Source organism: Melospiza melodia, chromosome 4 (genome assembly GCF_035770615.1).
Source record: "Melospiza melodia melodia isolate bMelMel2 chromosome 4, bMelMel2.pri, whole genome shotgun sequence".
Classification (NCBI taxonomy): domain Eukaryota; kingdom Metazoa; phylum Chordata; class Aves; order Passeriformes; family Passerellidae; genus Melospiza; species Melospiza melodia.
The window spans coordinates 84,470,847-84,497,025 of NC_086197.1; the positions used below are offsets into that span (position 1 = coordinate 84,470,847).

General features: G+C 38.3%; 1 protein-coding gene across 1 annotated transcript in view; it reads left to right on the top strand.

Moving 5' to 3' along the window:
- The first annotated feature begins 1,076 nt into the window (after nucleotides 1–1,076).
- Nucleotides 1,077–26,179, top strand: part of IL17REL (interleukin 17 receptor E like) — a 44,338-nt gene continuing 19,235 nt past the window's right edge. Inside the window, exons 1-4 of the mRNA XM_063155932.1 lie at nucleotides 1,077–1,220; nucleotides 18,726–18,753; nucleotides 24,606–24,755; nucleotides 25,492–25,601. Of these exons, the coding sequence (XP_063012002.1) occupies nucleotides 1,119–1,220; nucleotides 18,726–18,753; nucleotides 24,606–24,755; nucleotides 25,492–25,601 (390 nt within the window). The 5' untranslated portion in view covers nucleotides 1,077–1,118. The remainder of the gene's footprint in view (nucleotides 1,221–18,725; nucleotides 18,754–24,605; nucleotides 24,756–25,491; nucleotides 25,602–26,179) is intronic.

Consider the following 26,179-nt stretch of genomic DNA (forward strand, 5'->3'; position numbering starts at 1 on the left):
ACCAAAACATTTAAATTACATTTTATTCAGTATGGTGATTGATGGTGCTTATCTATAAAATAAAGTCTTCTTGGAAAATTGGCAAACTGGACTCACATGAGGTATCTAAAATACAAGTGCAATAGATACACTGGCTGAGTAGACATTGTATTTTATGTATAAAGCCAGATCCTAGGCGATGCTGTTAGTTGTATATTCCCCACTGTAACTGATGTAAAAGGTTTGGTAAGAGCACTGAGTACTTGGGCCCTGGATCTGTCCTACTGAATGATGTCTGTCAGTGGTGAGCAAGCCCTCTCTGTGGAGGAAAACTCCCTTAGGCATGTCACATGTGGTCTCCACACCAACCAGAGAGTGTGTTTTTGACATGTTCCTTACAAAGGGCAGCGGGACTGTGTGAAACACAGCACCCAGAGAGGCAGTCCTGGGCATCCTGTTATGCTAACAGGTATTGAGGTATTGTGACTCACTCCTGCCCTGCTCTCAGAGTTGGTGTGTTGAGCTTTGAAAAAACATGCCTATTTCCAAAGCTGGAGATGGGCTATAGGACAAGGTGCTGCTACTGATACAATTAGATAATAGCAGAAAAAACTCCAAGGCTCAGATTTCTAGGGTGAAAGAATCTGGTGTTCCTGCTGATGAAAAAGAGGAAATTAATCTTCCAAGACCACCCACTTTGGCAAAGCTGGTTTTCTTCTCATTGAAAGCACTAAAAAACCAGAAAAATAAGACTGCATTTGAATACCCATGAACCTGTCTGGTACATCACTCTAGAAACAAAATTCCTATTTATATATGGAATTTACAGAAAAGAAATCTGTTGAAACTGATCTAATGCTGTTGTGATGAAAACCAGAAGGAAGAGGTTTTTACTGTGATTTTCAGAAATCACTGTTTCCTATTTTTCAATTTGGAACATACGAAATGAGTTGAGCATGCTTTATGTTTCCCAGAAGTAGCAATTTTCTGTCTTTGGAAAGTTTTAGAGGGAGGAGCTCAGAGGTGCTGTGGGAGGGACTAAAATTCATACTAAAGTTTTGGCACGAGAAGGAGAATTGTCAGAGTTGAAGGTTACTTCTGAGGTTTTGCTTTTTGTAATTTTTTTTTTTTAATTTAGAATGATAAGTTCTTATGTTCAGATTCTTCTAATAATTCTGTTTTGGAATGCTGATTGTCAGATTATTCCCAGGATTGAAGAATGTGGACTTTCTTGTTCTCAGGTAATCTCTTACTTGTTCCAATTTGCTGTCTATTAATATAGTAGTTATAGGCTACCAAAATAATTGTAGGAAAAGCAAGAAAGAAAAAAGGGAAAAATATTTCAGCTGTCCTGAACATTCACTTTATATTCCTGTCATTCTGAATTAAATATCCAAAGTGGCAAAAATTACTCTGAAAGGGGGTAGAAAAATTCAGCTTTGTCTGTTTGCAACTGCTGCTGTTAGTTTAAAATCTGTCTTTTGTATTTGAAAAAAAAGATTTTGTTAATATTCATTACTTTTCCAGAGTCAGTTTTTACAACAGCAGTGGTGCCAAAGAGATGTGAGAGGGAGGAATGAGAGGTTTCAGAAATTGCTAATTATGTTAGGAACATATGAAACACTGAATTTGCTGTGAATAAATGAATTAAGCATGAGAAAGAGTAAAACATGTTCTCCATTTTGTGGTTTGAATGTAACCAGTATTAAATTTAATGACTTCTGTATGTGCATGAAGGGGTGTGAACCACACCGTCTTTAATAGCTTTGGGTTTGTACAATTCCAAATATCCCCGCAAAGGGGCAGTATGGAGATAGTCTGCTCTTGGCATTCTGAAATTGTAAACTTAGCATACATTGAAAGATCAGTTAAAACAAAAAGGAATTAAATAATAGGCAATCTGACTTTCAGTCTTAGTGGAGGATGATAACTGTGTGCTACCTACAGAGAAGTGAAATTGATACTATGAAAGAACTTGGCTGTCTGTATAAACTGCTTGAAGATTTCAGTACTTAGGACAACCAGTGAGACATTCTAATGATTGTTTAAATGTGGTGGTACTCCCAGATATTAAGTCAGTTCATGTTGAAGTAACTTATTTTATATTTAATATATGTATCCTAGAAAAACATCAGGAATAAAGATCCTTATAAAATACTAGATTGAGCAAAAAAAAAAGCCCTCTCTGTATTTAAATATTCATGTACTATAGTTTATGTTTCTGTATGCAAGTTCTGTAGTCTTTATCTACTTAGATGTTTTTAGAATAATAAAATATAGCCATAAGAGATTAATCTCTAGATGTACCCAAATACTTTTCAAGAATTTTTATGAACTTATATTCATGAGTGCAAATACACATGCATTTTAAATAATTTATGCTCCTTGGTCTGCTGCAATGAGAGTTAGAAATAGAAATGATTTGTCATTCTAATTTATTCCTCCAAAGAGTGTAGGACTATCAGACTCAGCATGTAAAAATCAATATCAACCTTTTTTTGATGGGTTTCAGTCTAGGGGATAGGATTTACCTCTGGGGGCCCTAAAGGGTATCTTTGTCAAACCTTAGGTATGTGTGTTATGAAGACTGATTCACTAATTGCCTCTAGACACAGCCCTAAGGTTTGGCAAACTGGATCCCTTTCTCTACCTTCAAGAGTGTGTCTTACACTTTTCCAATACTAAAGAATGATTAACTGAGAAAGGTGTGTTTTATTTTTCTTATTTACAGGGGAAATACATTGTTTCCAGTATAGCAGAATCAATCAATCAATCATTTGTGATATTAGGGACAGGATTCAGTTAATGGTCTGGATGTGATGTTTCTGCTGGTTGCATTCGGTAGAATCTTGAATGCATTAATGACTTTTTAAGACAAAAATGTTTTCTCTGAGGGAACAACAATGATCTCATCAGGATAAATTACTGCCAGCATAGCATTTTCAATCTAGTGCAAAGCACTTTAGCTACATGAACTTTAGAATCTCATGACTAACTTAATGAAGGAAACTTATTTCTCCTTTGAAATTAACTTCCATTTCTCTGCATCACTGACCATGATTTGTGGGCTCAATCCATCTCATGAGTTATTCTAAAAGGGAGCAGTCAGTCTTCCCCATGGTGTGTTCTTCTTAGGGGCACTAGTCAGGGGTTACAGTTTGCCTTTGTCTGTGTGAAATCTGTGTGTGCTCCCTTCTGCTATAGCACATCAGATCAAAAAGTAGAGAATCAATTACTTATTTCTAGCAATTTCCTTAATGTGATAATGAGATATTGTCATTTTAAAACTATCAGAGATTTCTGCAGCTGCTGTTGTTACAAGTGAATATTACAGAAATTTTTTTTTCTTATGAAGTTTTCCCAGAAGTTTTTACAGTAAATTTCTCTTCTGCATTCAAACTTGAAGCTGTGTGGTTCTTTGTAAGGCAAGGAATATGAAAAGCAATAATTTGCATTTTTCTGTGTTTTTCAAACTATGGTATTGTCAGAAGTTTTTTAGAAGGTTTAATAACTGAAACTGTTGAGTCTGACCAGTAGACTAGATTTTAGTGTGGCTTTGTCCACTAGATATTTGTGAGCAGTTTTGACCTCCATGGGTACTTCTTATCTGAGTAAAGCACTGGTTGCTACTTACGAGGCAAATGGTGACATAACTATTTTGAGGCATATGACTTGCAAAACATCTGCACTGAACTGTTATCTCAACTTTAGGAATTATTCTTAGTTTAACATGGGTATCCAGCAAGATATCCTTACATTACCTTGTGTAAGGCAATATTTGGGTTTCATTACTGTAACACAAACTGTGCCTCTGTTCAGTACAGGAAAGGAAAATAAAAGAACACTGGATGTTTATGCCAGTATTATATAACATTTTAAACAGTATGAAAAACATACAGCTGTGGGTTGAATGATGGCAAATGAACAACTAAACTTTTATTACTTGTTATGATTTATTTCTTCTTCCTTATTGTAATAGCTTGGCTTTATAGTTCACGTGATATTCTAGTATTCAAAGATTAAGTGTTATGGGCATGGTCTCCATGCCCCACCCAATAGGAAACACAGTTATCAACCAAGTTTCCTTGTAAAAGCACAGGGGAATCCCAGCCTGCGATTGGAATTGGGTTTGTGCCCTACTCATTTTACAATCCACATTGTTTGCAGGCTGTACACAAAGAAATAGGCTTATGCCAAATTTGATTCAACAGCTGGTAAAGATGAAGAGTACTACATTTAAAAAACACTCCCCAGAACACTACGAAATATTATTTGTATTGTCTGCCATTTAATGCAGTAATGTTTCCAAAGGCTATGGATAAAGAAGGAAACACTAAACTGAATCTGGGATTTCCCTCTAATTATAAAGGTTATTGGCAGCAAATCCTTGACATATAACTGCTTCTTGTTCCTGCTATTCATAATCAAAATACGTGGTGTTTCTTTAATGGATATTTATACTATGGATCAATCCATTTTTGCTCAATACTACGCACTGAAAAATCAGTGATATAATATAGCCCTTAGTCCACAAAGTCAGCTGACATAAATTGCTATTCTTTGTTCATTATTAAACAGTTAATATTTTAAAAGTGATCCCAAGTCTCTAGAAAATGGATATGACAATGTGAGTGGCGTAATTCAGTTGTCCTCTAAAATCTGATTGAAAACATAATTTTAGACATGGCAAATGTCTAAAGAGACTGATCAGAGACCTGACATCCTCAGGGTGAGTGAGAGAGGTACATGAAATCTCATCATAGGAGTACAGTTCAACACAGACTTTTTTGTAAATGCATTGATATATCTGATGACTGAAGGAGATGTATAAAAATATAAACATATCCTTTGCTAATATTTGCTGAGCTGCAGCACAATCCATGAGAGCATTCCCTAGACAGAGAGCCTGGGGTCTACTTCTCTGCCTGTCATCGAATCACTTGTGCGGCTCTCTTCAAGTTATTTCATTTCTCTGGTTTTCACAAGTACAAAAGCGTTCTGACCTTCCTGTGTGGTGTGTCTTAATTATATGTTTTCATTAACTGCTTTGAATACTATAATTATAAGTCAAGTACTCGTTAGTTAAAACTTCAGGGGCTCAATCATATTGAGTCATTGTATTAGAGTGATATTAACCCATGTGCTTAGGAATCTTTCCTTGTCTTCCCTGCTGGTGCTTGGAAGAGCTGCAATTTAGCACATTTGGGTGGCTTATCTCTTGGGCTGTGTTTCACATTTGCTCTTTGGGTCAAAATATCTTGGCAATGATATAAGACAGTTTCATGTTGTGTCCTTTGCCACTGGTTAGGTGCTGTCACGTTTCCTCTCCCCTTGAGAAGGAAACAGCCAGTGACAGGCACAAACAGGGACTTCACTTAGTGCAGTGTACCTCAGTGTTACAGCATGTACCAGCAGCTCTCATAAGAGAGGTGGAGATGGAGAAAGCTCTGCAATTCAGAACTGGCAAAAAATGCAATGGTAGCTTTTGTACTTTTCCCCTTCTCTCTTTCTCAGGAACTCCAGAAGAAGGTTGCAAGGTCTGGAAAGAGACTGGAATAGCAAGCACAGAATACAAGAAGTCATGGAAGTTGAGGGCATAGACTTAAAAGGTGTTGGAACTGGACCTTACAAAATGTCTTGGAACTGAAACACAAGGCAGTGTTAGAAGCTTCACCACGAGACATCAGCATCACTTATGTGCAATCGGTATATAATCTCCTGCAAATAGCAGGAGACACATTTTTGATAAACCCAAAAGGGGATATATAAGCAAGCTAAGCAGAAGATGCCTTTATTATTGGCTGTGAATTTTAGCTTACAAATCTTTCTCATCCCTAATCTTAGGGATCTGATCTGTCCTTCAGCTCCATTTGGACACAAAACTAAGTAGTGAGGGTATTGAGACTTGGAAGTAGGTGCTTTCCACAGACATCTGACTGCTTTGCAGTTGGAAAACTACCTGTAATTTGATGAAATCTGGGTGGGACAGGTTTTCTAGGAGTGGTAATAACTTTAACGGCACCACGTGGTGTGACCTAGCTGGAATTCTTGCAGTGAGGTCTAGGAATAGTTTAATTGCACTTTTGTGTGCTGTGTTGTGGCTTGGTGGTTGTTCAAACCAGGATCCCACATTTGAAATTCTATGAGTTTTGTTACCATTATTCCCGAGAGAGGTCCCTAAGATTTATATACCAACCTATTACAGATGTATTCATTCTGCCAGAAAAATATATTTCCTTAAAATTTTTTCCTGATTTTGTTAACATTTATTGGCTAGTTTTTGAAAACCAGGAAATTATTTGCCATCTTAAAAACACAAACCAGAAAGTATGCCCCGAACTGCAGTGTCTTGCTGAGGAAATTTCAGACCAACTCTGAACTACTTTTCTGGGAATGATCACAGAACCAATAAATTAATGTATACTCAGTAGTGGTACAGACATATCACAGCATTACCCCTGCATTCACAACCATAGGAATTCAGTGGGTCAGAATTTTCTAAGGTTATGAACAGACTGGAAAATCACAGTAACAAGTGATGCTGAGCACTGGGATGGATTGCCTGTGGAGCTTATAGAGATCTCCACACACACACTAAGAAAATATAGCTGAGATATGTCTAATGTAGCTCACATATTTCTCAGATAAAGGTCTTTCTTCCTAAGGCAGAAATGTAGAGTAGATGACATACTGAGTTTTTTTCTAAGACAAGTATCTCTGCTTTCATTCATTCATTCTCTTTTGTGGGATCTACAGATGGTCCTTCAAATAATATTTGACTTAATCCTTTGGAACAGTCAGCAGAGCCAAAGACCTGTTTTGCTCTATGGCATGTCTTGTTCTTCCAGCATGCAAAATATAGGACTCACCATGAAAACTGTATGGGATATGCAACCTCATTCAGGAAGTGTCTAAGCAAAAATGAAGAGAGCTAAAGTTTTAATTTGCAAATTACCTGTGGGTCTTCCTCTTGCAAGGAAATGTTTCAACATAGTTGCTTTGAATAAGTGTGGTGAATTTCAATAATTTCTGGAAAACTGTTTGTCTTGCTATTGCCTCTACTTGTCTGCATATTTTCAGAGAGTACGAATCACATAAACAACACTGTACGGTACTAGATGTACATTCATTGTCTTTTCTTGGAAAAACTTTGAGGAATTAGAATTTATTGCAGTTAAGATTTTTCACTGTGCCCAGTTTTATTTTTCCCTTTTATCCCAACATATGCAAATTTCTTTCATCTTTTTCCCACTTCCTCATCTCCCTGACATGCTGTTCTTTTTTCTATGACTATAGTGTTTTTTCTCCACTGCTTTTAGTATTTTGATATCTTTGTGAAAATTTTCACAATTGCAGTTACCATTATAGTGTGATGCTTCATGCTCAGTTTTGATAAGTAATATCTGTTCTTTGGGGTTCCTCCCCTCATTTTCAACATATTATATGTGATACAACAGAATAATTTTAAGAGCATGGTCAGATCTGTGTTACCATTCAGTCTGCCTTTGTAGCTTATTTTCTCTTCCACTTAGAGGTTAAAAATCACATATAATTTTCAAGCAAATGTATGGCATAGATGGCTTGCAGTAAGTGCTATCATTAAAAATGAGGCAGAGTGTAAAACAGCATATGAAAGTAGTGAACACTGATGGGTTTATTTAGCTTTTGTAAAATTAGTAGGATTCTGCTTCTTTAGAAGCCCTTCTCTTGGACCTCTGCCTCCTTTAATTGCCCTGTGCTAAATTTAGCAACTACAGAACAAGGATGATACATTATAAAAAGGTAAACTATGTGATTATTACAGGGATTTTCCCCCTTCCCCATACCCCCACAAAATTATGATTAACCCCATTAAATTATGATTAGTAAAAATTTTGAGAAACAGACATATGTAATGACATTTCAAATAATGAATTTGTGTTGGATATGATTTATTTTTCTTTAAATTTTCCAAAATTATATATAACTAGCTTCTCTGTCAATTTTCTCAAACCACAAATGTTTCAGCTACAATACACACTAGATATTTTCAGTAGGGTTTCTTTACACAGTAAATCTTGAAAGTTTTAAATTTCTTATGTACTCACACAGCTAATTCTTTCAGGGAAAGGTGTTTTTGGTATTCCTTGCTCTTGATAGGAGAGCATAGGCATGCATTTAGGGATTCTGGTATAGGATTTCTGATGCAGGATTCAGACTTTCAGACATCATAATAATACAAATATGAATAGCCAGGAAAAAATTTTCTCTAAAAATTTTCAAGAATACAGCTGAAAAGAATTTAACGTAGTAAGATTTCCCTCATTTTGTTGTGGCTAGGATGTTTCTGTAACTCAAGCAAGCACTTTTAGAGCCAATCAGGCTTGCTTAGCAGTGTCTTTAATAGAGGCAGTTTCTTAACTGAAGCTGTGGCTCAGGCAGGAATGCAGAATACAATCATCTGAGACTACCATGGCTTCTACCACGTCCTATGGGATCATTTGTATGGCCTTACATCCTTACACAACATAACCAGCTAAGGCTAGAATAAAACCAAAGTCAGCATTAAAAATCACTTCTCATCTGGAAGAGATATAATCAGGGATAGTTCCATGATTATTTAAATTTCAAATTTTATTCTGTTTAAGGAGAAGAGGGAGAAACATCATTTTAATCAGAGCTGCAAAACCCAGAAACATGTGCTCCTGCTTTGAAGGGAGTTTCAACCCTGAAATGTGACCTCCAAAGTCTTGGAATTGTTATAGGAAATGTTTGCAAAGTGTGCTATGTTATTCTAAATTTTACTATGAGTTTGTGATCCATGATGGCAGGGCTAGAAAATTATTTTTTATTTTTAAGTTCCTGCACATTTCAGGGTAGTGCCTACAACATTCACCCATTTTGTGATGCTGCTGTGTTCCTGTGGTTTTAGGTTATTAAATACAGATGGAGTGGAGATCCTGAGAAAGCATTAGAGTCTTGTCAGGGCAGTATGAGAAACTTGCATACTCAGCATGGTGCTGCATCAGGAAAGGCAAGGGAAAGAGCCTAGCACCCAGTTAGTCTGATCTACACTCTCTAGAACCCACAAACCTGAGTTATGAGTGAAATTTTCTTTGTGGAAACTCTCTTCCATAAAGATGTTCTCTTGCAGAGCAGCTGCTGAGAGCTGCTGTTTCAAAGTTTCAGTTTCTGGTTTGTTTTCTGGTCACTGCTTAGGATAAAATGTAAGTAGGAAACAGATCTCCTATGTGAATGCTGAAAGCACTCAAAAAACTCAGCTTAAAATTTTCACTGTGCCTTCCCTGTCCTTCTCTCAGACCAGCATTCTTCTGTTTCCCCTCTGTTCACTCTGACTGCTTTGACAGGAGGCCTGGGAAACCCTCTCATTTATTAGGCTGTGTGGCAAACAGGCAGCTCAGAACTTCTTCAGTTTAAGGAGGATGTTGAACCTGGTGGTCCCTTGAGATAAGAACTTGAAAGCTGGAGTATAAAAGGTGCAAAATGCCCATATTCTGTTTTCCTCTTCTATTATTTACAGTTTGAAGGAAGCTTGAGCTTTGCTAGTTTTACCCTGTTACTATTAAAACTCCAGCCATGTGCTATGCTGGGTGATGTGGATGTGTCTCACTATGAGTGTCTGCTATCCCTGACATGAACTAGAGGTCATTCCAGTGTTGTTCTGGTCACAAACTAAACACCAAATTGCGTGCATCCAGGGCTATTTCAGATCAGAAAAGGAGGTGTTTAATAAGCTTAAGTGTCCCAGTGTTGTGTGACATTTCATTGGTTATTATAGATCATGGTCCTGAGCTGAGGTTACCACAGTTTGCTTAAATTATATTTCAAGTACCTAAGCCCTCTTTTAGGTTTGGCTGACTTAATCCTTTGGAAAATGGCTGAAAACTTTTGCTTTATTTCACTACCCACTAATGCAAAATTCTCATGGAGCAATTGCCTTACTTGGGAGTTTTGTGACCCTTTTCTCATGGGCAAAGCTGATGTTTGCATAGGTGTGTTGGCTTGGTGAAGTTTTGGTAGCTGGACTGGGGTGGCTTCTGTAAGAAGCTGCCAGCCAGCTCCAAGACAGACCCACCACTGCTCTCGACCATCAGTGATGATGGTACCCTCTGGGATATCAGCATTCTTTATCCCCTGATGGAGAAGGTGGATGCCTTAAGGAGATTGGGACCCTGTGGGGAGCTCATACTGGAGCAGGCCCTGGCAGGACCTGTGGCCTGTGGATAGAGGAGCCCCACTGCAGCAGGTTTGGTGGCAGGCTCTGTCACCCTGTGGGGACCTGCACTGGAGCAGTCTCTTCCTGAAGGACAGCACCCTGTGGAAGGGATCCACTCTGGAAAAGTTCATTAAGAACTTCAGCCCATGGGTAGGATGCATTTTGGAGAAGTTTGTGAAGGTCTCTCTCCTGTGGGAAGGACCCCTTACAGGAGCAGGGGAAGGAGGAATAGCATAAGGAGTCTTCTCCCTGAGAAGGAAGGAGTGGCAGAGACAATGATGATGCGATGTGTGATGAACTGGCTGCAGCTGCCCTTCCGTGCTCCCCTGAACTGCTGAGGGAAAGGAGGTGGACAAATGAGGAGTGAAGTTGAGTCTGTGAAGAAGGGAGGGGTGGAAGGAAGGTGCTTTAAGGTTTGTTCCTTATTTTCTCATTAACTTACTTTGATTTTAATTTGGAATAAATTAAACTAATTTCCCCCAAGCTGAATGTGTTTTGCCTGTGATGGCAACTGCTGGATGATCTCTCCTTGTCTTTATCTCAAACCAGGAGGCTTTTGTTATGTTCTTTATTCCCTGTCCAGTGGTGGAAGGCAGTGATAGAGGCACTGTCACTATGGTGGGCACCTGGCATCCAGCCAGGGGCAACCCACCACAATAGGCAAAATAATGTATCCCCACTTGCATCAGATTCAAGGTTCATCCAAATCAGTAGAATGTGTCTCACCCAACCAAACTCTTCCACAATTTCTGGATCCAAGCAGTGGGGCATTTTTCATTTATAAATTTGACAGTGTACAGCTGAGCACTGAGTGCTGCTCCTGGGACTGACTCTAGACATATATTAAAAGGATAGTTGCCTAGAGCAAAACAGTGAGAGCTTTGCTGTGTATGCCAGAACACTGGAAAACAAGGCCTGCAGTATGTCCCCTCTTTTTGCTGAGCAATAGTGTTAGGATAGCTGAGAAGATAGTAACTGGAATAGAAAAGTATCTGCAGGCAGAAATAAAAATGCATATTTCCAAATGAAAGAATTATTACTGTCTCCAGCAGCAGGAGGAGCAATTCTGTACTGGAGAGTATCTTCTCATAATCTTCACTTGAACTCTTGCTATTTTTTTCTTCCTTCTCTGTTCTTTTCTATGGCAATCTTACAGCCCACTGATTCCAGTCACCTCTGAGACTGCTAGTCTCAGTTCTGTCAGTGTTGCTGAGGGAGCTTTTTTCTTGTAGCCTGTTTTGTGCTGCAAAGATCATTATAACATCCTAACCTCAGAGCAACCCTCAAGGTTGTCTGGAGGGCATGTGGAATCTGTGTCCTCTAGTTTTTCAAGAGACGACCAAAATAATTGCTGACTTGATCTGGTGGTGGTGACAGTACTGCTTCTAACAGGAGGCTGGACTTGGTGACCTTCAGAAACCTCTTCCACCCTACATTTCTTTGATTCCATTGATCTCATCCCTGTGTGAGATCTCCAGAAAGTAATTGAAATAATTAATGCTCTGTCAGAGTGTCCCTGTCTCATTGTTATAGTAGAAGTGCTGATTTGGTATATTAGTTCTCCTTTCATGTAGCTGAGTGGTCTGAAATTTTTGACAGTCTGTGTATGGGATGGTGCTGATTTATACCAGCAGTCAGTATGGCAGTCAAAGTACATTTTAATTTTACTGTGTCTATTGTATGCTATTCTGTTTTGTTAACAACTTGTGTTAATAGTGTAGGAAACGTGACATCAAAATGATTGACAATTTTTTTTTTTGTTTGGTTCTTTTAATTTCTAAAAGAAAGAAGTTAACACATACTGTTGCTTCAAGCAAATTCTGCTGCTAGTCCTGGAGCTGAAGCATACAATAGAACAGGCAGCTTTTATTTCAGACAGTCACAGCTCCCTTTTGTCTAATAAATTTAAAAGCAAGTGGTTTATATATAGGTCCTTTTTTTGTATCTAAACATTACTTTTAAATAAAATTCAATTTAAAAATTAGAAGCAGGGAATATTCTTCCCAACTGAGAGACTTCAAAGCAACATTGTTTTGTCTGGCTATTCACTTATAGGATAAATGCCCATCACTGCCAAGAATTCTAACTCCTAAGTCTTCCAGTTGTTCTGCTCTGTGAAAAGGATTCAGCCATGTGGCTACTGTGAGGGCCAGAAGATATATGCCAGTACTGATAACATATGGAGCAGTGCAGTTAAAATGTAGGAACAGGATTCCTCTGCATCAGCCAGTGCAGGAGGAAATGCATACTGCCTGGAAAACAGAAACCTGTTATACCTGACTATGGCAGGTAAACAGAAGGATGAAAATCTAAGGGGGATGAAGGTCTAAGTCAAGTGCTCCTGCACTCCTGAAGTGCTGCTGAGCTGTGCTGGAGGTGTTGGCCTGGTGACAAGGAGCAGGTTGTGGAAGTCAGGGTCTGTACCTTTGCATTTACAGGTGAAATGGAAGGTGGTACGAAGACAATTGGTAACAGTCTCTGCTTGAGATCCCTGTGAAGTCTTACTGGAGAGTGTCCAATGATCTTCAGTAATCACAATCATGTCTTCCCTGTTTGTTCATGGCTGTTTCACTGATGAGCTCAGAGCCCATCAACAGAGCAGTAACACAGCCTGATGTTACCTTGCTCAGGCCAGCTCTCATCCAAAAAGTGCATGACCTTGTTAGCACTGTACTGAGCCTGAGCTTGATATCCCACTTCTCAGGAGCAATTGTTCTTTCAGATTGAGCACTGCACTAATGTGATGGGATGTTCACCACTCCACTTGGAACACACAGAGAAAAGACCTGGAGCTGGATATTGTGTAGACGTGACTCAGATGTTTTGTCTGAAGCATTCTGTAAAACAATCCAGCAGCATCCAGGTGTTTTTGTAGTTTAAAATAGTCCAAAATAATGCTTTGCCAAAAGTTTGGGTGGCTATTTCTTTTCTGCATGGATAACAGTCCAAATGTTTCCCTCTATGACTGCCTAGCTAATCCCCCTGCATGCTGCTCACATGTATCAGATCACCACATTGTCAGTAAAAGCTGAAGAACAACCTCGTGGTTTGCCAAAAATTGAAAACTGTCATTAGTAACATTGTTTTACCTTGGCAATGAGAATAATTACACTTGATGTCAAAATAAATACAGATGTTCCTTTAGAGAAAAGGCATTTGAGGGCACTGTATCAGCAGTACTAACTACAGATTTTTAATAGTTCTAAATTTTCATTGCAATTTCTGTGGTTCTTGGTAAATGTAACCACAATTTAATTCACTTGCCAAGTGTGTTTTGGAGGTCTATTATTTTTCCTTTCCACCCACTTCCAATTTTTTGTATAAATACTTGATATAGTTAAGTCTTCTTTCAGTGGGACAGGAATCATTATGTTATCACTGTGCTTTCTTTTACTGTAAAGAATTCTGTTTCCATATATTTGGTAAGATAAATACAGCAGTGAGCTTTCTAAGAACATAATGAGAAAAGTTCTGTGAGGTTCCAGTCCCCATCATCATCAAGGACGTGTAAATTGCAAAGGCATTATGGCCTTTATCTATGAAAATAGCTCTGGAAAAAGCTAAAGCATACTCAGTTATTTCCCTCCATGAAGTAATCCCTAGACAGTTTCTGGGGCTGAGTGTCTCAGAAAGGAATTACAGTGATTTGTTGATGGCCTGTGGAGCCTTTGATACAGCTAGAGCTCTGAATCTTTTCTTTTTCCATCCAATGTTCTTGAATGTTGGAGATGCATATAACTTTGTGGCTGTCCACTGCTCAAAGAACTTTTCCTTATGGAGGTGATTGAGGTGACGCTGGCATGCCAGGTTTTTTACTAGGGGCCATGAGAAATCATTGAGGACTCTAATGGGCCAGCCTCCTCCCTGTGTGAGCTGAATGGGTGAGCAGCTGAAGAAAGGAAAGCTGCTGCTGGATTGTTTACACAGCAGGGTAAAGCAGCTCCCCCTCTGTGGAGGAGGATATGACACGGTTGTGGTGTTCCCAGCTGAGACAAAGATCAATGTGACTTTACAAGGCACAAAATGAACCCCAGTGTTTTCACAGCTGTGGATGGTTCTGGTCACTCCATTTGGACAGATACATTAAACTAGAAGAAGGTGCTGAGAAGAGTGATGGTAAGAAGGAAAATCTAGTTTATTAGAGAGGAGTAAAAGAGCTTGGCTTTTACACAAAAAAACTGAGAAAAGGTACATTACTGGTTGCAGAAAAATGAAAAGTAAATTCCAGGGTGGAAAGCATCTATTTAAGTGAAAAGATAATGAGTGCAATCAGAAGTCAGTAGAAGCCAACCACTATTGTGGTCATGTAAGAAATTAAAAGGTTTGGTGCTAGCAGAGAACAGGTCTTCTGGAATAGCCTTGGCTCTCACAGCAGTGCACATGAAAGCCTGACTGATTTTAAAAGTATGCTTTGCCAGTTTTTGAAAGGGATTAGATTATATGGTACCTGTGGTTATGAGGGGACTATACCCAGTGATCTAGGACATCCTTTGTATTTGTGTGCAGAATAAGATGGATTTTTGCAGAGCATCTCCTCTCAATTGGAAACCAAAAAATAGCATGTTCAGATTAACCATCTTTACTGGCCTTTTGGCTACAATTTGAACATCAATTATTGCAAACCTACCCTTTCCCTGCGTTGTAAAATTACATAGAATCCCATGCTTGCACTTAATGGTGGTTAAAGAATATAGATTGTTGGAATAGAAGGAAACATCAGAATATGGTCATGTTCCTTTGTCTCTGCCTTCTCTGACAACTGAACCTGAAGTAGGAATGTAGCTAATAACTTTGCCAGTGAGCATCACTCAAAAGGCAGGATCCTACATTCACTGACTAATGTAGGTGTCTTAATGAGTGAATGTTAAATGTCTGGCAACCTGGTCTCAAGCAAAGAACACATTTTAAGAAATTTTCAGGCTTCTTACTATTCCTTATAGAGTTGTGGAAGAGCTGCCACCAGCTCTTCTATGAATGAGTACAATAGAACTAACAGGTAGACTGTGAACCCAAATTTTCCTCAGACTCTTTCCTTCATGACAGAACATCCAGGGAAGAATTTCCACAATTTTGCACTTGATTTAGTGCCTGGAGATATGAGAGGAAATGGGAAGCAGATTTGATCTTTGTTTCTTTTTCTTGGCAATTTTAATTCATGCAAACACTCTCTGTGCCCCTAATCCAAGTCTTCCTCTGCTGATCTCACTCTCTTCTCTGCAGTTGTTAGAACAATGGGATATTACAATTGTCTTAGACTGAGGAGAAGTTGCTGTGCTAGCTAAAAAGTTGGCACCACATCTTCTATTCAGAATGCTGCATGCTGGTGGTGTCTGTTCAGATAACCTCTAGCTACAGTTGAGTAATACCGCAAATGGGGAAAACCCCAGAGAAACAGGAAAATCCCTAACTGTTTGTGCATTGTGTAAGTATATTTTATTTAGGCTCTTTGCCAAAGAAGATATGAATCAAAGATTCTCCCTGTATAGGAGTAAAAGGTACTATCATGTTCAGGATCTTATTTTTGCATAAAAGATGCCCATGGCATTTGTAAAAGGGGAAGAAAATTTCCATTCCTGTTTTAGTGTGTTATGCTTTTTTATTGCACTCATCACTGAAAATTCCTGAAAACAAAAGATATAGAAAATGGGAGAGGAACTTGGTTAATTAATTTGAATTATTCTTTCAGACAAATGGTCTCTTTGGACTGTTTTGCACAGTGATTGTAAAAGAAAATACCACCCCCACCCACTTGGTATTGTACAATAAAAAGAAATACTTCTTAAAAAAATAAGAAGTTGGGCTGTGAACAAATATTGCTGTAACTGGCAAGTGTTCATGCGAATATTTGATTATTTATGTAAACCTTCCCTGCAACTCCTCACCCAGAACACAACCAAGTGCTCAAGAATGACAAAACATCTCCTTACCAGATCAAAAGTCACAGATGGATGTTTCTTTCTTTCCTGTGGAAAGGACAAGAAAATAAATGTAAGAGTTCAGATAATAGGATTCCTCTATGCAATAGTGAAACCCAATAATTAATTAGGATAGACTAAAAGGTATGTAAGAGAATAAGGTATAAGAGAATTTCTTTATCATGCCATAGCCCACAGAAATGGTGTTTTGTTTTTTCTCCTGCAATATATACAATTTAATTATTTTACATTCAGTTTTCAATTTTCAGGTGTCATAACAGGGGGATGACCTTCTCTAATCAAAAGGCTGAATCCTTTGATATTTGTGAGATTCTTTTCTTCTTCAATTCAGTGTGATCTTGATTTTTTTAAAAATATATTTTTTTGCACTAAGGTTGTAGCCAGAAAGAATGGTTAGAGAAGTTAAAGATGCTGTTCTAAGAAATTTTGACGGGCAATTGGGAACTCTGTCAAGCCACCTAACCAAAATATTTTCAACAGTCTGGCTGCAGAATGGGAAGTAAAAAATATGGAAGTAATTTGCTGAATGATAAGCCTCATGAATAATGAGTTTCTTCCAGTAAGTAATGACTGAGAAATTAGTTGATCCAGCAGTTCCTTTCTGAAACAATTAATAAATAACTAGTATTTCTACAGCAGAAATTAGGTCTTATCAGTTGCCATTTTCAGTTTTCATGGCGATTTGAGGAAATTATAAAACCCTTTAAACAGAAGTATCCCAGTTTTAGAACAGTTATGTGAAGAAGTTTGGTATACTTTATAGAATCATAAACTGTTTTGGGCTGGAAGGGAACTTCAAAGGTCATCTAGTCCCCTGTGGTGAGCAGGGATAGCTCCAACTGGATCAGGGTGCTCAGAGCCCCATCCATCCTGGCCTTGAATGTTTCCACCACCCTCACTGTAAAACATTTTCTTACTTACATCTGATCTAAATCTACTCTCTTTTAATTTAAAACCATTACCTCTTGTCTGTTGCAACAGGTCCTAATTTGAGTGTCAATGTATTATGCTGTAGAAGCAGCCAAACCAATATCTTTAATAATGTCACAAATAATTTTTCTAATCTTTAGTCTATGATAGTATATGACCACATCTGTCTTATTATAAAATGGGGTTTAAAATACCACCTTTTATGCATTTGCACTTTTTTGAGTCATAGTTCCAAATTGCCAGAAGTAAAAGATGACAACTCATGTCCAAAAGTGATTGTTAAAAATAGAACTGCCAAAAAGACAGAAGAATGGGAACTGATACAGGTTAGACAGTGGTCACTGATTTTCTAAAGGCCTCCTTTAAGAAGGAGCTTATTTAGCTCAAATAAAAAGCTGTCATGAAGGACAGGGCACACTTCTCAGGTACCCCAGGCAGCTGGAAGTGATGTGCTGCCATTTCTCACCTGCTACAATAACATGGTTTTGCTCCACAGCTTTATCTCTGAGGAGCACAGGGCTCCCTGTGGATGAAAGCCTCCTGGAAAACCAAGCAATAGTTACTTTATGATGTGCTGTGCTTGCCCAGGCTGTAGTCTCAGTGTTTCAATTAAAGAACTTCTAAATGTCCACCAGAAGGCTTTTCTGGCTCTGAAACTCACAGATTGTTGGTTTGTTGGCAGGATCCTAAAATGTTTTTAAAGGACTGAGAGCTGCCGTCCCATTTGAGAGCAGAGGAGACAAGGTGCTGCCTATACTTTTGTGGGTGTGATAAAAGTATCTCTGTCAACAGGACACTGCTTTTAAAGGAACGGACATGGGAACATGTATTCTGTATGCAAAAGCATACTGGTATGAGGGCTATGCCAGAACAGCAGCAACCAGTGTTTGCTGGCTAAGGAATAGCCTTTCTTTAGAATGTCATGCATAGCAGTCAGTGTAAGATTTGTTATTTTTGTACTCTACAAAATTTTAGTGTGTGGTTAAGTGTTTATTTTACTGGGAAAATGGATGTAGTCTGTCTGAAAGATAGCTGGAAGCTTGTTAAAATCTCAATGCCAGGTTCACTTTGCCTCTTACAAAGACACTTTCCCTTGAACACAATAAGTACTGTGGTTGAGTAATTTAATTTTCAGTCTTCTAAGCCAGCTGTCTGAAATAAAAAGTCTTATTTCTAGACTTCATTTGCAATTGCCATAATGCTTCCTTTCTAGTAGGGTCTTCTAAAAATAATATATATTCAACAATATTCTAGATATTTTCCATTGTAAAATAATTAGGTTTCTTTGCCCTGGTCTAAACAAATCCATTGTAGAGTTTAATGAAATAATGCAGGAACTCTTGGTCAGTAGGAATGGTAGTACCTGATAAAATAATGTCTTTGTTTGATGGAACTCTTATACTTGTTAAAGCAACTAAACACCTGAGTAGAAATAAATGAAAATGAGGATAATGCTGATCTTGTGCCCCCATATGTATCATATGCAGCACTGATGTGCTTTTTTACTGTATTGGAAAATAATTTGTTTAACTTTGAAAATTGTTTCTGTTGTGGACTATGAATATGTTTATCTGTTTAAGGTATGTTTACTTGTGTACAATGATGGAGCAATATTTATTTTTATTATTATCTCAGATTTAAAAATATTTTTTTTCTGTTTGCAGGGGATTCACTGTAAAAGCAAACCTTCTGGTGAGTACACATAATTTACATTTTTACTATGTTTATTTTTAAAGATAATTTATTAAAGATATTAAATCCGTTATTCTAGTGACATCAGATCACTGTCATGACAGGGTATTTACCACCAGTTCTTTCATAAACAACATTGGAAATTGGTAGATTTTAATAAATACTAGGTTAATAATGACTATTGCTTTATAGTTTTCCTTACCATAGTAAAGGAGAGTTTTCTAAGTCATTTATATGGTTTTATTGCTTCTACTCATTATTGATATTGCCCACAGTAATAACAAAGGGGCTTGAATTACCTGACCTCTGGAGCCTCCATCAGTCACTCCTCCAGTGCACACAGCCATTTGCAGGGAAGTGGGAGGCAGCTGCCTTGGAAACAGTCCCCCTGAGAGTGCAGTCACAGTCACAGTCCCCACTGAGAGGACAGTCAGTCCCCCCTGAGAGGACAGTCCTAGCTGGAGGCTCAGCTCCGAGCACTGCTGGTGTCCACAGAGCCTTTCCTGAATCCCCATAGACAGGGGGGAGATCCAATGCTGAGCTCAAGCATGTGAGATGCTGATGGGGCATGAGCTGAATGCCAGCTGGCATGAATCCTTACTCAGAATGCATGGCACTTATGGGATTGTGTTGAGATGGAGAGAAAGAACATGTGTATGGAAGGGATGCAGTTAAAAGTTCCACCAGAAAAAATCTCTGGTCTTTTGCACAGTGAAGCTTTGGTGGCTGGTTCAGGGGTTGTAAATGAATCCTGTTAGGATTGGGCAGCTGAGCTGGTAGTTGCACAAAGTATGTGGAAGGTAGAAGAAGAAACAGGGGTGTCCACCCTTGCTTTGCTAGCTGAAGCATGCCTTTACATCCTTGAACAGTACAGGCTGAGAAAATCAAGCCCTTCAGCCTGTTCTCAAAGGTAAGAACACCCGTAATTCTGTTGGTTATGAGTTAAAATCTCTGCTGGGTGTTACACAAATGCAGGTCTAGATAGTGCAGACTCACAGGTACCACGAGGTGGTGATTCATTCTATCCATTTTAGGACAAGGGGATTTCTGTGCTGGGAGAGAGGCAAGAGGGGTTGTCACTCTCTGTTGCCTGCCAGAGTTGCTCAGAGCTGAGGCCAGAAGGGGCTTCTGGGAGTCATCTGGTCCAAGCCCTGATGCAGATGATGCACATCAGATAAGCTAGATGTTTCACTCAACTGGAAGGCCACTGAAGGGTTTGTAAACTAAAGATCCATATCTTTGAGGATGATATACATGAAGCTGGTTGTAGGTTTTTCAGTGCTGTCTGAAAAAACTTATAGCTATCTTCAACACAAGTAACATGTAGAATTACTCAGCCTTAGAAGGGTGATGAAAAAGCATTTTTTGTCTTCATCCCAATTTACTTGTGCAACAGTGGGTGTATAATCCTTTGCATACTTTCTTTTCTATATTTTTTTAAAATTATTTGTTATTTGAGATAAAATTACCTTAAAAGACCTTAACTAGGTCTAGAAGAGGGCTTTTGCAGCAGTAATTTCTTTTAGCAGCAAAAAGATATTTCCTAAAATTTGCAACAACCACCTCAGCAGCATTTGGCAGTGTGACTTTGACTCTGCCTTCTTCCTCCTGCTCTTCTAGACATAAGAACTACTGTAGTATTTGAAATTCATTGTAATATATTCATGCATGGATATCAAAGTATCAATGATTTAAAAAAAAATTACATTTTCAGAAAAGGTATTTGGCACAGTATATCAGTGTTGTTCAATATCTCTAAAAGTTTGAAATGTTTTCTGAACACATAACCATGAAACTCTTTTAATTTACTGTGCAGTGCCATCTCTTGTGAAAGAGAGGCTGTCAGTCTAAAATTTAACCAATTTTATAATTTCTGTAAGTACTTACAAGTAGTGAATTTTGGTACTTATTAACTGAAGTGCACCATGTGGTTATTGTAGGACTGCATATCTACTTTGCTGACGAATTTTGTTGAATCATCCTAATGAACAGATGCAACAGATACTGTGGTAAATCATATGCAAATAGGTTTGAAATACTACTGTAATTTATAGTCATGGATTGATGTGCCAGTGAAGCAATTCTAGAGATGCTCCCAGATTTAGCACTGTCAGTATCCTTAAGTAGCTCAGATTCTTACAATACTTTAGGGAAGATATATCAGATAAAAAACCAGTTAGGATTTTCTATTGGGTGTTGTCTCAGTCTTGTTATTAATAGGTTTTCTCTGCCTTTTTTTTCCCATGCTCTTCTCCAATTTCATACCTGAGGCTTCAAATTATCCATCTATTCATTTCTTTTGCATATCCATTGCTCAGCTCTGGCTTCTATTATCCAGCTGTACATAAGGTGGGATTTGCTGTTGTGACAGTTCTGGGTTGATTGCTGCATCATCAGATTAAAAAAAAATATGTGCTGTGGTTGAGTTGATGGCAAAAGTACAAGGAAATGTCTACATGCTGAATAATAAGCCTTGGTTTCTCTATGCCTGGGCTTATACGTGCCCATAACTGAGGAACCTTTCACTAAAGTAACAATCCCTCTCTCATGTAGGGCTAATTACAGCTATTATTCATAAACAGTAAATTTAGGTAAGATTTACCCAACAGATGGTTTGTGTAACAAGATGTATCTTTGTCTTCTGTGGTATAGATAAAACTACTTGTGTGAAAATGAAAATGGGGTGTGTTCCAGAAGAAAATATCTTAAGGGGGGATTAAAAGATGATAAAGTAGGAGTTCTTCTTACTGAAGAATTAGTCAGAAATGAGTCTCCTACTGTGATGATTTATACAATGAAAATTATTTTCTGTCAGGTCATCCTGACAGAATCAGTAAATACATGTATCATGTATTTACTGTAATCCAATGCTAGTATCCTCATGCATGATATGATCCATTTAAATTATTACTAATGAGTTTTGCAGCATGTTTTGCAATTCTCAAAATCTATCATAAAATTAATGGAAAAAAATCCAAAGTGGAAGCATAATATCATTTATTCAGTGCGTAACATATTTGTTCTAAGTTTGAAAGTATAAACTGTGATCAAGGAGAACAGTGTCTCTGCTGATGGGACAGCAGGGTGTTTTTGCATCTGTCTGATGCTGATCCAATGTCAGGAATGCACCCAGGTTGACTTGGAATTTTCATGAGTTAGTACCAACCCTGGGACATCTGATGATACCATACCTCAGGCTGTAACAGCTAAGGAGAAAATTCAGCTAAGTCATGACACTTTCCTCCCCCTACCCCTAAAAAATAAGGTCAAACACGCCCAAACAGAATGCTTTGTAAAGACTTATCCACTTTGAATATCTATCTATCTATCTATCTATCTATCTATCTATCTATCTATCTATCTATCTATCTATCTATCTATCTATCTATCTATCTATCTATCTATCTACATATGTCTACAAACAATGCCCTGCCCTTAAATAATTTCTATGCAGACATGGCAATGGGTGAGATTATAAGCCTGGATCAAGAAATTTACACCAATAACCAAACTTTAAGCAGAAATAGTTACTCCCACATACCATTGGGCATCCACAACTCCATCTCATAAGATGCAGTCAGGAAAATATATTTTTGAGCAAAGAGACAGAGCTCAAACTAATAGTCACTTATCACATTATTAGTAATAATTACCAAGTAATTCTGCAATATGATAAACTTCCAGTTTGTTGTGGGTGGATTAATTGTGTGTTGTGTAATAACTTTCCATCCTGAGATACCTTCAGGATAATTACACCACCCATTCTTGGAACATGGAATACAGTGTTTATATCCAGCTGCTGCGCACTGTACTTCTGAAGGCTGTCTCATCTCTGTGGAAATGTTTATAAATTCTTCAAGAGTGAAGGTATTCCAACTGCTCTTAAAGCCTTATATGTATATTTTGAGTGATCTATGTTTTTTCATTGGTTTGCATAAATTGTCTTTGCTAGTTGTCAGTATTTCTTTGGATAATGCAGAGTTGATCAGCTGCCAGTGGAGATAAAGTGTCCTTGTTTTCCCATGCTTTTCCACTTGGTTCTTATCAGCATGTCCCGTTGCCTCCAAAATATGGTCAATGACACAAAACCAGGCCAACAGTGTGGATGGAGATTTGGGTGTGAAGGGTTTGTCCCTTCTGACACTGTGTAAGTGATATGTATCACACAGGAGTTATTTCTCCTGATACCAGGTGTGAGGGCACTTAAGGCCTAACAGATTTAACAGATTTAAGGGAAGGTGCCACATTTATGCCAGCCTGTGTTCACATCCTGCAGTATCAGTATCTGATCTTTGACAGTGGCCTGCAGCTGCAATGGGACACTGGGAAAATGAGGAACTCATAAAGAAGGATGAAGTCCTGTTCAGGTTAATACACTTTCAGTCTTTGAATTTAGAGCACTTTCCTTCACTGGAAGGGTTGGAAGGATAAGTAAGGATTAGCTTTGTCTTTCCTCCTTCACCATACCTTTCCTCTGTGAGAACTGTGGATGCCAATCCATGTGAGTCAATGAGCATCCACACTTGACAATATTTTTTGGCTTGACATTGAGGGATGTGCCATTTCCTGGTGATTTTATTAAGAGTGCTATCCTGAATTTTATGGCAAGCACAGTATTGTGGCACTGCTGTTTTGTACTTCCATACCTTTTGCCATACTAGTTGAACTCCTTCTAGGAGCATTTTGAACAGCTGAATTATATGAATAAATTTTTTTTGTTTGGTTATTTTGTTTTTGTTTTTCTAGCCTCTCACCAGGGGAAGGAGAATGGTCAAGAAAATACTTTTTTTATTTACTTGGGTGGTTTTTAGCTTTCATGCTGTATATGAAAGTGAGAAGTCTAGGAAATATTTCAAAGAAATAGTAGTTACATAGTTACAGCTAAAAAGAGCTGTGTTGCGTTGCAGAACCACAAAGCCAAGGGACAAAACCCAATTCTCTGGTTGTTTGTTCTGATAGTTTCTTGAATTACTAGTTTTTGGGACTACAAACAATGGATGTGAAGTAGAGAAGCCCAAGGAATGCATTGGGGATTAAATCGTATTATAATTCACAATATAAATTCATAAATAAGTACCTGATTTCTGTGTAGGGCAGACTGAGAAGTAGAAAGAGATGAAATATGCTAACTGTTGAGGTTTGGGGCCTTAAGACTATTTTTTCCTTTTTTCCTAGCCTATAGTTTTAGCTCTGCAAACCCATTTCCTACAGCTTTGGAATGTCTAAATTTACACAGGGAAATAAAAGAAGACGTAGTAGCTGTGTTCTGTGCCTATGGATTACTGTGTTCTGTGCCTTGAAGAACACAGTAATCCATAGGCCTTGAAGAAGGCCTGGATAATATTTATTCTACTCTTGTTCTGGTCTAAAGCAGAAGGAAATCCTGTAGGTGTAAGGCACTCTTCCATGACTAGGAATGCAATGGTGCCCTCTTGTGTGAAAGTGAAATTTTAACAGCAATGGAGACAGTCAGAAAGTCCTAAAATTAAAGTACTATTATGAGAGTGCTCACAATATGCAGGCAATGGTTTTGAAAAAAAGTTTATATAAGGTATCAGTTTAGCAGATCTAACTAATTAGAACCAGTATTAGTCTAGGTGTGTTCTGCTAATCATAGTTTTTAGAAGTGTGATTGCTTCCTCTTGTGGGTTAACATTTCCCTAAGCCTAGAAATTTATTCCAACCCCCTACATAGCCATGTTTGCTGTGTGAAAGTCTTAGGTAAAGTACTGGCTTTGCTGGTCACTTTCTTACTGATTTCAGGAGAGCTGGAACTTCCCCTGTAGTGCTTGCTCTCCCCCAGACATCCTGTGTGCAATGAGTTTTCTCTGCCCTTGTGTTTGCATTTGCAGGCGGCATTTTTAACAGCTTCTGCCATGATGCTCCTGCATCTTTATCTTCTATGGTGCTGAAAAGCATGAAGATCTCAACAGTGATGAAATGTGTGCAAGGAAGCCCATGCTCTCTTCATTTAAACATTAAAGGAACACTGAGTCTGGATGGTAGGAATCAACTTTGCTATTGAGCCCTTTCTGTTCACTTTGTTTTTATGGCTGTTCAGTCAAAATTTGTTCCATATTGTAATGTTTGGGACCAAGCTGTTTTCATGTAATGTTCTCAGAAAAATATTTTTGTGAAAGCATTTCACTACAAAACAGGATGAAGTTGTGACCCTTCCCAAGTGAATGAGAACTGAGATAATGAATTCTGGCTTCCAACATGTAACACATGTAACTTGTCCTCTGCCAGTGCCCCAAGCACACAGCTGCCCTTTTCCTTCTTGCTCTGGCATCCACACAGGCACACACACTCATTCTGTCTGCTCTGATAGTCTGAACATGAGTGACTGCCCCTACAGAAGGAGAAACAGTTTATTCATCTGAAGTTACAGTTCTGCACTGCAAGAAAATGGAAATATATCAAGTTCCTGCACATAGTCTATTTTTACCTTGCCATTCATGTGCTTCATATGTTACCACTTAGATATTTCCTAGTTGCTTCTCTGAGTTAATAGGTTTATTTTTAAACTTGCATAATTAAAGCTTAATTTGTACCATCTGTAATAAACCCTTCTTCCTACTTCTATGTGTGAGTTATATATAATGTCTCTTTTTTAACAGAGATACATGTGCCTTTCACTTAGAAGGAAAGCTTATGATATGGCGTATTTTAATTTGTGTTTTTGATCCTAAACATGCTTAAATTATATTTTTGCAATCTGTTCCTAACTCATTTCAGAGAATGTCCGTGGGCTGGAAATATGTTCTTTTTCACTGGACACACAGCAATCTCAATGCATAAATGTGAGATTCACCAGGAAAAAAAGCAAGATGCTTAATGGAAAGAAGGTAAATATATGCTTCAGCATAGCCAAATGAAAATCCACAACGAAATTCCCTTTTACAAAATATAAATTCAATTTTCCACCATCTTTGTACTTCTTCCGCTTACCTTTTGACAAGGGAATCTGTCTCTGCAGAGCCTAATTTTCCTACCAGTCCTGCCAGCTTTCTTTTTGTGCCCTCCAAATTGTGTGGAAGGTTTTCTGACTCCAGCGTCTAGGAAGAGTAATGCTACAGAGATTTTAGGTGCACATTACTTCAGTCAAACATATCACTGGAGTTTACACATCTAGAAGACAGACGGGTGCCTAAGCACTTGTGCTCATCTGTCCTAGGCCCTTGGAAGGAGCAGTATCTGTTAAAGGGAAGTATTTGCTGCTAAAATTTGCAACTGAGGCAAAAAAGAACCACCCTTGACTAGGTGTTTGAAAGGCACGAATTTTTGCAGTTACTGGTGGGCAATGGTTACTAATCCCGTACACAAAGGTTGCTTCGTGTGCTTTGTACAATGTTACACCGATTGCACGTGTGGAACAAAGTTCTCCCAAACTGCAGCTGCAGTTTGCACTTGGTATCTCTTGATG